Raw genomic sequence first — 12,336 nt, 5'->3', positions numbered from 1 at the left:
TCAATATTTTTTAATGGGGCCCATTCATAACACTAACCATCCCTACTTTTTAATTTTTAAATTATTCTGTAGCTTTAAGAGAACTTTCCTTCAAATTAAGAATTACTACAGTTACTTATTCTTGATACAAAAACGATTCAGGGAGGCACATAAATTGTCAATGACAAAATAAGACAATAAGGCACTGTTAAGATAGCTACATGTTTTTATTACATAAACATTATAATATTCTTTGTGGGAGCTGGTCTCCAGTTTGTTTCTTGCTTTCACAGAATGCCAATTACCTGTAGAAATTGTCTAAGAATGATTTATGAAACACTCACATGCCCACCAAGAAAAAGCCTCAATGTCTACATTTTCCAAACAGATTCCTGAGAAAAATAATAGGTTTTATTTATTTTACAATGTAATACATAAATTTTCTTTCAAGATATAAAAAGGACAGACTTCTAGAATGTCTTTTTGTTTACAAAGTTCTATAAAAATACATTAAGTATGTTCACGTTTGTCCTTTGACTTGAAAATATTCCAGTTTACCAGAAAATAACAGTAAACAATGATATGCAACCACATTAATCTTGTAGCAATATAATGTCAACATCATCATGAACACCTTGCAAAAGTAGCTCTCCTGGGTATGTAACAATCTTTCTTCGTTTTGCAGCTTTGAGAGTTCCTACCAATGCTTCAAAGAGGTTGGCACATTTGTCATCTCGGAAGAGGACCCCAAATTTCACACTTAACTTCCCATCAGCATCTAATTTGAGAAAATAAAATGTTAGCCAATGCAGTCTGTTTCTTGCCCCCACGTATGAAAGAGTTACATAATCTTTAATAAACATCTACCTATAGGTTAACCAAAATTATAATTTAACATGTAGTAGTTGTAAATTCAATGCAACCTGTTGCCAGATCCAAAAGTGATTAAATAAATACAACATGTTGCACACCTTCTAGCCTTAGTATTACCCGAACACAGAGTAGAAGAAACCTAAGAAACATTTACAAAAGGTTAATGTGTTACAGTTCTGCTTACTACTATGGACCAATTTCTGTCTAAATTTCAATGTGTTGTTAGTTGGTCAATCAATAAAAATAACAAATACAGGAGAAACCCCAAGTCAGGCACAATGCTTCTCTAGGTGTCTTCTGAATGTGCTCAGAACCCCCAGGGAAGGAATGATGACCTTAAAAATGAAGACATCTGTATTTGCAAAGATCCCTAGATTATCTAGATTGGAGGACAATTTTTAATACAGATATTAAAAATTGAGGTAAACACTAAAGAAATGAGTTATTAAGCCATGAAAAGACATAAAGAAGCCTTAAGTACCTATTACTGAGTGAAAGAAGGCAATCTGAAAAGGCTACATGCTGAATGATTCCAACTATAAAACATTCCAGAAAAGGCAAAACTATGAAAAAAAGATTAAACTAAGTAAAATGATCCGTGGTTTTCACAGGTTGGGATGGGGGAAGATGAACAGGCAGAGAACAGGATTTTTAGAGCAGTGCAAATACTCTCTATGGTACTATAATGACAGATACATGCCATTATACATTTGTCCAAACCCATCGAATGTCCAATACCAAGACTGAACCCCTAATGTAAACGATGGACTATGGTTGATGGGTCAAAGTAGGTTTGTTGACTGTAAAAATGTACAGCAGGGGGACGCTGATATGGGGGAGGCTATGCATGTGTGGGAGTAAGAGGTCACTGGGAAATCTCTGTAACTTATTCTTAATTTTATTGTAAATCTAAAACTGCTCTTAAACAATAAAGTTTTCTTTTAAAAATTAAGGTAAACAAAAGGAGGGTTTTTGGTTAAAATCTATCAGCTGATAACTCAGGGGTAAGGGTACTGTGGGACACCTCCCCATTGTTCCCATTGTCGCTTGATTCCTTTGATCTGCCTGGCTGGCCCCCTGACCTCCGAGAGCACTGCTCCACGTTCTTCCCTCCAAAAGCTGTGCCACTGTCAAGAAGAAGGCCTGCTCAGTGAGAGGGGACACTTCTTTGGCCAAGGTTCTTGAGTTCCTGTCCTCCCCCCTAGAACTTCCAATCTGAAGGTCTTAGTAACCTCTTGTGCATGCAGCACTATGCTGGGCACTGGGGGCAGAGAGAAGGAACTATAGAATCACTCTCTCGCTTTCAAAGAAATGGCTTCAAATCCCACAAGGCAACGGGCAGTATGTGCCTAACAAATAAAGCAACAGTGCAGAGCAGTATGTGATTGGATTCAAGGGGGCAGCCAAGACATGTGACAGTTTGGAGGAGGGCAAGATGACTTTGGGCTAGAATGGTGAAGGAAGACTTGCTGAAGGAGGCAGTACCTGTTCTGGACTTGAAAGGAGAGTTGAACACAACAGTCCTCAGTTGAAATCTCTGCCACTTACTAGTTGTTTTGCCTCAGGCAACTTGCCTTCGTTTCCTCATCTGTAAAACTGGGATCTCAATCCTTTCTGCACAGTGTTGTTGACGGACGCAGTTCCAAAGCACACAACACAGTGCCCAGCACTTGCTCTGTGACTCATTGAGCCATTGAGTCGATCAGTGACCATTGGCTCAATTATGAGTGAGAGAAATGGGGGAGTGTCCCAAGCCAGTCACAGGGGAAGCAAGTAAGCATCTGAACAGTAACTAGGGTGACTCCCATCAGGTAAACTAAGATGAGAAGAAAAAGGAATATGTTTGCAAATAAAAACAGAGAATCTGACCACGCTTGGCCTGGAAGGCAAAGATGTACCTCCTTGATTTTTTTCAACTTCTAGCAGCGAAACGCCATTTTACTGATTCCAGAAATAAGTGGAGCTGCTGGGCAGCCTTGGGCAGGCCCTTCGAGCTCCCTGGGCCACAGTTATCTCATCCATAAAATGAGGGTAAATACAACCCTCACGGAGTTGTTACAAGGATTAGAAGATGAATATAGGGAAAGTCGATTCTAGAGTGCCCGGCATATGGTAAATTCAGGTGAAATATTGTAAAGGCACCAAAGGCAGTAACCTGGGTGTAATCCTGGGAGTCCTGCCCATTGGCCCCTCAGTCTCCCCTCAGTCTCACAAGCGATACCACTCTCTTTGTATCTTCTGCTGCTCTAGCTTCTCCTCTCTGCGGACAATTAATTGCCTGCTTCAGGCCAGAACTGGTTCTCACGTGGGTTAACTGTGAGACTCCTTACCAGCCTCCCTTTCTCCATTTTGACCCCCAATACATCCTTTGTATTGGTACGCAATTAAAAAATGTGGAAAAAACTTTATAAGATGCAAATCTGATTGACTGTGTTCTGCTTTCATTTTTCAATGGCTTCCTATTACCCTTAAAATAAAGTGAAGTTGTGGCCTCACAGATAAGACTCCCCATCCGCTGGCCCTTCACTCCTCTCTCGCCTGGTCTCCTGCCATAGCGTTCCATGCACCTTTTAATCCAGTTAAAATGAACCACTTGCTGCTACCCAAGGTGACATGAACAAGCCCGCCTTGGTCATTTCACCCACGTTGAGCCATCTGCCCAGGACCCAGACCCCGTTCCCAAGCTACATTCTTTTCCTTTAAGAATGGACTCAGATGTCACCTTCTCTGAGAAGTCCTCAGCTGTGTTAATAGCTCTTCTCATAAAATTAAATATACAGTTGTCAAAGAACTCACCATCAATTATAGTAATAGTTAACATTTATTGGTATTAATGTGTTGCTAGAACTATTCAATGCATTTTACAGTCATTAAAACTCACTTAATCCTTACTTCATCAAAGATATAATTAATTTCAAGAGGGACCATTATTTTATGTTCCAACTGAACTGCCAATTTAACTACAGCACACCATGTATAAGAGACAGCCTTATTTTAGAAAATTTCCAAGTGTGAAAAAATAAAGCATCTTTGATCAAAACAGAGTATATTATTCTACAAATAAGGAAACCAAGGCACAGAAAAGCTTAGTAATGGACCCACGCTCACAGAGCAAGCTCGTTACGGAGCTGGGATTCATTCCCAGAGCCCGATTCCTGCGCCCGTGCTTTCAACTACCTCCCAGGACACGCTTCCGGTTTGCCTGTCGTGCTCCCTGCCATCTAAAGAGACCCACAAGGGCTGAATTTTGTGTATTTTCACATTTCCAGCACTTACGCACAAAAGCAACCTTCAAGAAATACTTGTTGAATGAAAGAATTTAAATCTCCAAATAATCGTTATCCATTTCATTTTTTCCTACTGGATGGGAAATGAGAAAAGAATTTTATTTTAAAGGAAACAGGTAAAACTAAATTTATCAAGTTCCACCTTCAGCTAACATATCGTTTAGGTTAGTCTAAATATGATTAATCTCTATCATAATTTAGATTAATCTACATATGATTAATCTGTATCATAATTGAGATTCATCAAAAGTATTCTAGACACAACTTAAATAATTTACTGTAACATGTCAGTAGATAACATATCTCCAGTAGCTACTTTCCAATTCATAAGTCATCCATTATCAGAAATAGGTAAAAGTCAAGAAGGCTTAAGTTATGATATTTACTTGGTTGTCTTCTAGTTTGTAAAGCTGCTTGCTAATTTTGAAGTATAGGTTCAGTTTACCTTTGTCAAACAGGATATAGAGGTTAAACTTTTAAGTAAAATGACTCTGACCAGTAAACACTAAGCTGAAATGGAGAAAGATCTAAGAGAAAAGAGAATGCTATAAATCTTTGGAAATACATCTTTAATACCTTTAACAAACCAAACAACTGCACTGCTCCCAGGAGTAACACACCCTCACAGAGCTCGGGAGAAAGTGGGAACATAGGAATGAGGCCCCGAGGGAGGGGCATCACTGTTGAAAACAAGACTCACCAAACTTCCACCAAGTGGGTAAGATGAAGTGGGTGGGAGAAAAATGGGGTTAGGAAAAATTGTTTATTGGTTTGACGGAGGAACTAAATAAATGACATCCTCCACTATCTCCTCGTGCATTTCTCCTAAACTGGCCTGCCCTATACTTCAAAGTCCTACTTAATAGTCAAGCATTCACTGAGTGCCCCTCAACTACTACAGTTTTCAATCATCTAGTTCTCTGGGACCGTCCTGAATTGGAGGTCGGCACTCCACAGTTTAGCACACCATTTTTTCTGATAATTGGCTCGTAAGTTTTTCATCTATTTTTCTCAACTAAGTATTGTATCAAGATCCTTGAGGGACAGAAACATACTTTGTGTCACATGTACTGACACGGTGTTTGGCATATACAGATTCCCAACAATAGTAACTGACCATATGATTAAACTCCGTTGCTGAGTCCACACCAACTTTTATAAACCTAGTTTGTTTTTTCTTAGTATGTTTCAGTGATAATGATTCAGATTTGCAGGAGAAATAAAGTGACTGGGGAAGACCACAAAGAAGAGGTGACAGAAAGTATAATGGCCCCTAACAACATCCATGTCCTAACCCCCAAAACCCATGAATATGTTACTTTACAGGGCAAAGGGAAATTTGTAGATGAGATTAAATTATGAGATGAAATGGGGAGATTATCCTGGACTACAGGGCTGAGCCCAATGTAATCACAAGTGTCCTTATAACGTTGAGAAGGGGGGCAGGGGACGAAGTCCAAGTGACACGATATGAGGGCTTAACCAGCTGTTGGCAGCTTTGAAGATGGAGAAAAGGGGCCATGAGCCAAGAATGCAATTTGCTGCTAGAAGTTAGGAAAAGACTAGAAAACAGATTCTCTAGGCCCTGCAGAAAAGAACGCACCCCACCCACACCCTGATTTTAGCCCATGGGAGACCCTTATCAGATTCTACTGTGTTCTGACTGTGTCTCCCCCAGAACTCATGTGTTAAAATTTCTAATTGCTAAAGGATGATAGCAGGTGGGCCTTCGGGAGGTACTAAAGTCATGAGGATGTAAGGACGTAAGGCCATGAAGTCATAAGGTTTAAGGAAAGAGGCTGCGAAGAGATCCCTAGCCCTGCCCACCAAGTGAGGATACAAGAAGCCTGTGACCTAGAAGAGGGCTTAACCTGACCATGCCGGCACCCTGATCATGGACTGCTTGCCTCCACAACTATGAGCAATAAATGTAGGCTCTTTATAAGCCAGTCTATGGTATTTTGTCATAGCAGCACCAATGAACTAAGACTCCTAACCTACATTACAGTTATTAAATGTGTTGTTTTACATTACTAAGTTTGTGGTAATGTTATGGCAGCAAAGAAAACTAACACAGGGGACATTTGAAACTAATGGCTTAATAGAATTTTCAAAGCATGTCTTGTTATTCATAAGCAGACAGAGCTGCAAGTAAGAAGAACCAAGCGACAATGCAAAAAAACTCTTACGGGTTCATTTAAAGCCATATTTCACTTAATGATGCAATTCTATAATTTTGAGTTCCATTACCCTAGTTGTTGCTGAACATGTATATTGCTCTTACATTTTCAAAATGCTCCCCAAATCTTGCATGTCTTACCTGTGATGTACTAATACCCAAAACTACAAGCACAATAGTTACTCCATTTCACCTTAGGAAAAGGACACTAATACTACCAAGTACACATCACTAATTTCATAGTAGCTGCTTGTATGCTGCAGGAGAACGCTGACTTTAAAAAAAAACAAACTGCCTAAAGGATGGTTTAGTTATACGTACATAAATACATGATTACATAAAACTCAAGATTTTGGAGAAAGTAAAGAAAACTTAGTGTCATTTCAATATTAGTCCCCAGTCACTTGGAAGTTCGTAAAATGCTGGCAGGATAGAGCAGAAAATAAATTTTAATAGTGTGACAAAAATTTGAACATGATTCAATTACCAGATTTCAATGCAGCCAGATTAAAGAGGCACAGCAATTTTCATTCCATTCAAAGGATAATGAAAATCTCAACCAATCTTTGCGCCAGAATTGCAATACCCCAATAGCTTTGTGTTTCCAGATATTACTTCCTGGCTGAGGGCACTTGCCATCTGGGACTGAGGGCTGAGCTGCCACTGTCCAGGGGCCAGGTGACCCCTTCCTAGGCTTCTATCAAAAAAGCTGGTCCTACTTGCTCTGAGGTAAATGCAATAGAAATACTGTGTCTGTGTTACAATACTTACTTTTTGAACCTAAACGATGAATTTCCTCCACTAAGAGGTTAATCTCATGATCCACATTCATTGCTGCCTGAGGGAGAAAATAATATGCCTGTATTATTGCCATTTCTTCATTCCATTAAGCACATCTCGCCAAATCCAAGTGCCCTTTTTTTATGTAGCATTTGTTACTATTGATTTATCACACTCCTCTTCCTAAAAATACTTGTTTGACGTACATGGCGCTAGAGTGCCTCCATTTTCCCTCCATTTGTGTAACTTCCCTTCCGGGCTGACCCCACTCTTATTCTGTGCACTCTATTGGGAAGAATACAGCCAGTTTCCTTGCACTGCCTCTTAACCCTAAGCTCATCCTCTTTATGGTGCTCTGCAGGCCATCAAAAATACAAAGGTGACACAGGGCCTGCCTTCCGCGTGACTTGTCCTCCAGAAACAGAGACAGGGCTGGAACACAAAGCAATGTAACTGCACCCTGAGCGATGGGTCCAAGGCATTATGGGAGCATAAAGGAGGAGTCCTCAGAAGTCTCCATGGAGCTCATGGGGGAGGAGTGGGCCAGACAGGTGGGAAAGGGTGTTTGATACATGGGGAACAGCATGTACAAAGGCAGAGAAGCAAAGGAGAAAAAGCAGGTCCTACGTTAGCAGTTGGAGGTACCAACATAAAGGTACAGACTCCCCCCCCTCCGGGAGCCTGCCGCCCAGTGGGAAAGGCGGGCTGATACAAGGCACGTTTAATAATATCAGGTCAGTGCAATGACGACTTCTGAGTCACACACAGGGATTGTCCTTCCCGGGACAGTGCTCAGTACAACCTAACTGCAATAGACAGCTGTGGTGAAGGCCATTCATCTTTAGGTAACGGGAGTTGTTAAAGTCACCTCAGCTCACTGGGTCCTCCACCAGCTGGGTTCGGCCCACCATTCCAGCCTCCTCCACTCCACCCTCTTGAGCTCTATGCTGCACCTCCATGGGGCTTCTTTTTTATTCCTCAAATGTCCCTCAACTTCTCACCTCCAACCTGCCCCATACTGTTTCTTCAACCCAGGCTATGACTCATTCCTGTTTCTTGGGGCCAGCTCCCACACATTCAGTCCCAGATTCATGCTCACTTCCTTCAAAGCCTTCCATGATGCCTGGAGTAGGAGAGCTCCCCTTCTGAGTGTGGCCAAAGCATTGTCCATCACCTTCATTTCATTTGATTGGAATGACCGGTTTCTCGACTTTCCCAGGCACTAAGCTCCTCTAGGCAGGGAGCTGACTGTAGTGCTCTCTGCTGGATGGTTTGGCACCGAGAGTACAGGTTCAATAACTTTTGGTTTCACAGACTGAAAGGAGCAAAGGCATGAGAGAGGGTGGAACTACACCTATGGGAGCTGTCATCCTAACGCTGATGATTTAAGTGCAAAATAGAGAGGAGCTCTCGGAGGAAGAGCACTCAGAAAAAGTAAAGGGGGGCAAAGGGGCCTAGGAAGTAGCTACCTAAGTGAGAGTGGAGAAATACCAGCAAGAAGAGAGGAAAGTAGAGAGGTGGGGCAGAGAACCCTGGCCAACTTGGGTCAAAGCAGTAAGAGGAGTTTCCATGATAAGGCAGTAATTTACAGTGAAAAAGGCAACATGAGGGTCAGAAAATATGCATCAATCAGTTTTCTACTCTTAAGTTCTCCAAATCAAGTAACAGACTTAAAAGGGGGGTTGTGTGAATGGTTTACTTTGTGGTGACAATTTGGAAAAAAACTTTATCCAGACAGATTGTAACTGATTCCTGGTAGCTTTTAAAAAACAAGAATGACATCTATATTTAAACTATACTGATTGGGACCCCAGATTTTTCATCAGCTAATAATTAACAGCACAACTGCCATCTGCTACATTGTATGTGTGAATATTATAATGTAAGAAGCTTGCATTGCAATAAAATGCAACATCTTAGGTTCATGCATCTACATAAAACTCCATCAAAAATGATAGCATCCAAATATTAGGAACTTTGTGTTGGTGAATTTTATCTATAGCATTATACTCAATGCAAGATATAGTTTAAGAGAAATAGTCACAGGCCAAAATGCACCCAGAGGACACAACTGAAAGACTTACCATGAAAATTATGGTAGGAAAAGAAAACCACCTGTAAAATCAGCATGGTGCACAGCCGTCATTGGTACCAACTCAGCACCCATTCCCTATTCTGGCACCATTAGTCTAATTCTTGTTTGGAACAAGTCTTTCCTACCTCTTAATCTATGTATCTTGAATAGAGCTTCACCCGAAACTCCAGAAGTGGTTCAGAGCCAGAATAATTGATTTTGGGCACAGGTAGATGATCCCATCATGAACAGGGAGGCTCAGCTCACAGACTTTGCCACACCTACTAGTGAAATGACACTGCCCCATTGGGTTCTAAGATACAAGTTTAGAGCCCCTGATGTAAGCAGCAATCATGTGGGGAGAATCTGCAAGGAACAAAGCCGGCACAAGCAGAAGTCCAACCACAGAACAATGATTGAGCCTGTACATGACCCTGGACTTTCCAGTTACACAAACCAATCGACTTACCTGGTTTTGCTTGTTGTCTGAATGAGTTTCTGTCACTTGCACTCTGAAGACTTGATCTGAAAAGTTAGCCTAGAGAAGACCTACCACTATTTTTTATTCAACTTAAACCTCCTTTTATTTTGTCTTGTTTTGTGTTGCTCTTAGACGGGATGGATAGATGTAATAAAAAGGCAGATTTGGTAGCCATGTAAGAAAAAATTGCTTAAACATTCAAAACTGCCTGACAATGTATTAAGTGGGCACCCTGTTACTGGAAGCATTAATGCATTAAGTAGTATGGATCTGTGAGTATTGGTGAGGAAATAAGCCTCATCATGGTCCTAACTCTCAGATTCTGTGATGTCCTCCCACTCTGAAGATTTCTCTAACACCATTCTCCACTCCTTCCACCCCCCACCAGCCACACGTTTCAGACAAAGCTCTCCTTCAGTGAGACTCAAAATGGAAATCCCACTATTATGTATAGTGTGAATACCTGCATCGCATTAAACAGATGTATGCTCATCCAATTTTTAGAAGGGAAGGCAACCAGCATTTCTTTATAATTAATTACACACGAGGCTCCTTATCTATGTTAATTCATAGTCCTAAGAGCCTTGCGAAGTATTTATTATTTACCCCCATTTTATAAATGATGAAACTGACTCAAAGGGGCTCCTCACAATTAAATGCTGTTTCTACCACACCCTCCTCCTCCATCCCCCCCTTTTTGTTCTTTTTCTTTGCTAGTTACTCTGCAAAGTGCAATAAATACAACAGAGTTGTATTTGTGTGAAATGTTACAAACTGAGTACTTACTAAGTCAGAACATGCTACTATATATAATTTGGCATGATTTATTTATTTTATTATTCAGCAGAGACAAAGGGGCAGAAATAGTCACTGTTACACAATCCTTGGAAGACCCATGGCATTTTATCAGGACACAGGCCTGGGACTGGAGTAAGCAGTAAACAAAACAAAACAAAACACCACAATGAGGAGAGGCCAAAGCGGGCGAGTCAAGGGGAAGAAAGAACTCAACAATGGGCGAGGGAGGGGGGATTGGGAAGTCGGTGGCAGATGCTAGGCGGGCCTTCTAATTGTAACAGATTGTAATTAAGCTTTGTGCCTAGGACTCACAAAGAAAGCGGAATGTCAGAGGACTAGGCACATGATGAAATGCTCCACCATTAATATACATCTATTTAAGGACCTGATAATTTTTTTTAAAGTTTCGAGGCAATAGATGGGGATTTTCTAATGTTCAAGGACTAAAGCCTACTGGAGGGGGGTTTCTGGGAATCAGGAGCCAACTCTACGTTCTAGGGCTGGCCACTTTTCCTGCCCTCCTAATCAATTCGAGACTAGCAGCTGGTGCGGGTCAAACGATGACTGGGTTCCTTCCTGCCTGCTCGCGGGCGCGCACACGCTCCATATTTGGTCATCCCTGCCCCAAGTTTGGGAGCTGGCCCGGAAGGGGTCCCAAGACCCCGTCCCCTGCACGATCACCACCCGCATTGTGCAGAGTTGGGGAATGCGGGGTTCGACCCCACTGCTTCAGGACAGCACGGCGGGCTCCAGGGCGGCCTCCCAGGGAAGGGCCACGTCCCGGAAGCTTTTGTCTCCTCAATTCCCGCGCCAGCACCACCGGGCCGCGCTTCCCAAGCTCCCTGCGCCCCCAGGGCCCCGCGAAACCGAGCGCCCACACTGGACAGGGAAAACGACCCCGCTCCGAGTTCCACAGACCCCTAATGTCTCCTCCCGACCCACCCCCCACCCTTCGTACAATGGGGAGAGCACAGAGCCGCACCCCCCACCCGCGCCGCAGTACCCGCTGTCCTGAGGCCGTCGCGGGTGGCTCTCCCCGCAACCCCAGTCCTTCCCCTCCCTGCTCTGCAGAACTGGCTCCCGACCCCGCCAAGTGCAAAGGCGACACGTTGCACCCGGTAAAAAACGGCACTCCGCCGCGGGCTTCTCCGTCCGCCCCCGCCGGCGAAGCATCACGTGAGCCGAGTGCGGAAGTCTGCGGGGAGGCAGGGTGGCGGGCGCGCCCACCCGCCCCCTGCACCGCCTCAGCCCTGTTCCAGCTGTAACACCCACGCGCCCCTTGCGGATGCCCGCTCCCCCCATCCGCTGCCCCCAAGTCCCCTGCTGCTTGGCTTGGCCTGGCCTCCACCGGATACCGGGTCCATCCCTTACACCTGGCCACATCGTCCCGGGGGACTTACTCGCCTCTCAGCCTCCTTTTCTTGCCCGCTGAAAACCTGCTGCAGCCTTAGCTCGGGCCAGTTACCTTATTCGACGCACAGGGGAGGAAGAGGCTGAGGAAGGAAGTGACTGAGGCAAAGAGAAAGGCTGGTGTGCGGAGGAGGAGGAGGGGGGAGGGGTAGTAAGAGTTTGTGCGCCCGGGAACGGGCCGCCCACATTCCCAGGGACTAGCCTAAGAGGAAGAAACTCGGGAGGAGGCTCCCCGTAAGGGGACAGATTGCAGGCAAGTGGGAAACTGTCGGAGATCTTGGATTACCGCCACGTTTCCTCCTCTACTCAGAGCCCGTGGTCCCCAGGCCCGGCATCTGGTCCGTGGCATGGTTTCCTGCCAAGATCTCTCTCCTAACAGAAGAAAGAAAGCGCCCCCAACGAGCTGAGCGCTGAGATCTCCTAGGAGGAACGTGACTTTGGTTCTGTGTGCCAGAAGCAGGACCCTCCGGAAAAC

The 12,336-nt window shown here is 43.6% G+C and overlaps 1 protein-coding gene across 2 annotated transcripts; it reads right to left on the bottom strand.

Annotated features, from left to right (window-relative positions):
* Window positions 1-205: 205 nt before the first annotated feature.
* On the bottom strand, window positions 206-11,975 carry ABRACL (ABRA C-terminal like). Of its 2 annotated transcripts, none has more exons than XM_054568956.1 (3): window positions 11,852-11,975; window positions 7,090-7,156; window positions 206-757 (listed from the first exon to the last, which is right to left on the bottom strand). In XM_054568956.1, the coding sequence occupies exons 2-3, from the start codon at window positions 7,148-7,150 to the stop codon at window positions 573-575; spliced, it is 246 nt and encodes an 81-aa protein (XP_054424931.1). In that variant the 5' UTR covers window positions 7,151-7,156; window positions 11,852-11,975; the 3' UTR covers window positions 206-572. The 2 variants fall into 2 exon arrangements, with proteins under 2 accessions (XP_054424931.1, XP_054424932.1); XM_054568957.1 differs by having other exon boundaries at window positions 11,917-11,965.
* Window positions 11,976-12,336: the final 361 nt, after the last annotated feature.

Source organism: Pteronotus mesoamericanus, unplaced genomic scaffold (genome assembly GCF_021234165.1).
Source record: "Pteronotus mesoamericanus isolate MK-2021 breed Mesoamerican mustached bat unplaced genomic scaffold, CSHL_Meso_final contig_20, whole genome shotgun sequence".
Taxonomy (NCBI): Eukaryota; Metazoa; Chordata; class Mammalia; order Chiroptera; family Mormoopidae; genus Pteronotus; species Pteronotus mesoamericanus.
The sequence above is the reverse complement of the archived record's forward strand: the minus strand, read 5'-3'. Positions and strand labels throughout refer to the sequence as shown.

Coding starts and splice junctions, on each gene's coding strand:
- ABRACL (XM_054568956.1), bottom strand. CDS start 7,150: ATGAATGTGGATCATGAGATTAACCTCTTAGTGGAGGAAATTCATCGT. Junction 758..7,089: donor TCATCGTTTAGGTTCAAAAA/GTAAGTATTGTA, acceptor TTCTCAAATTAG/ATGCTGATGGGAAGTTAAGT.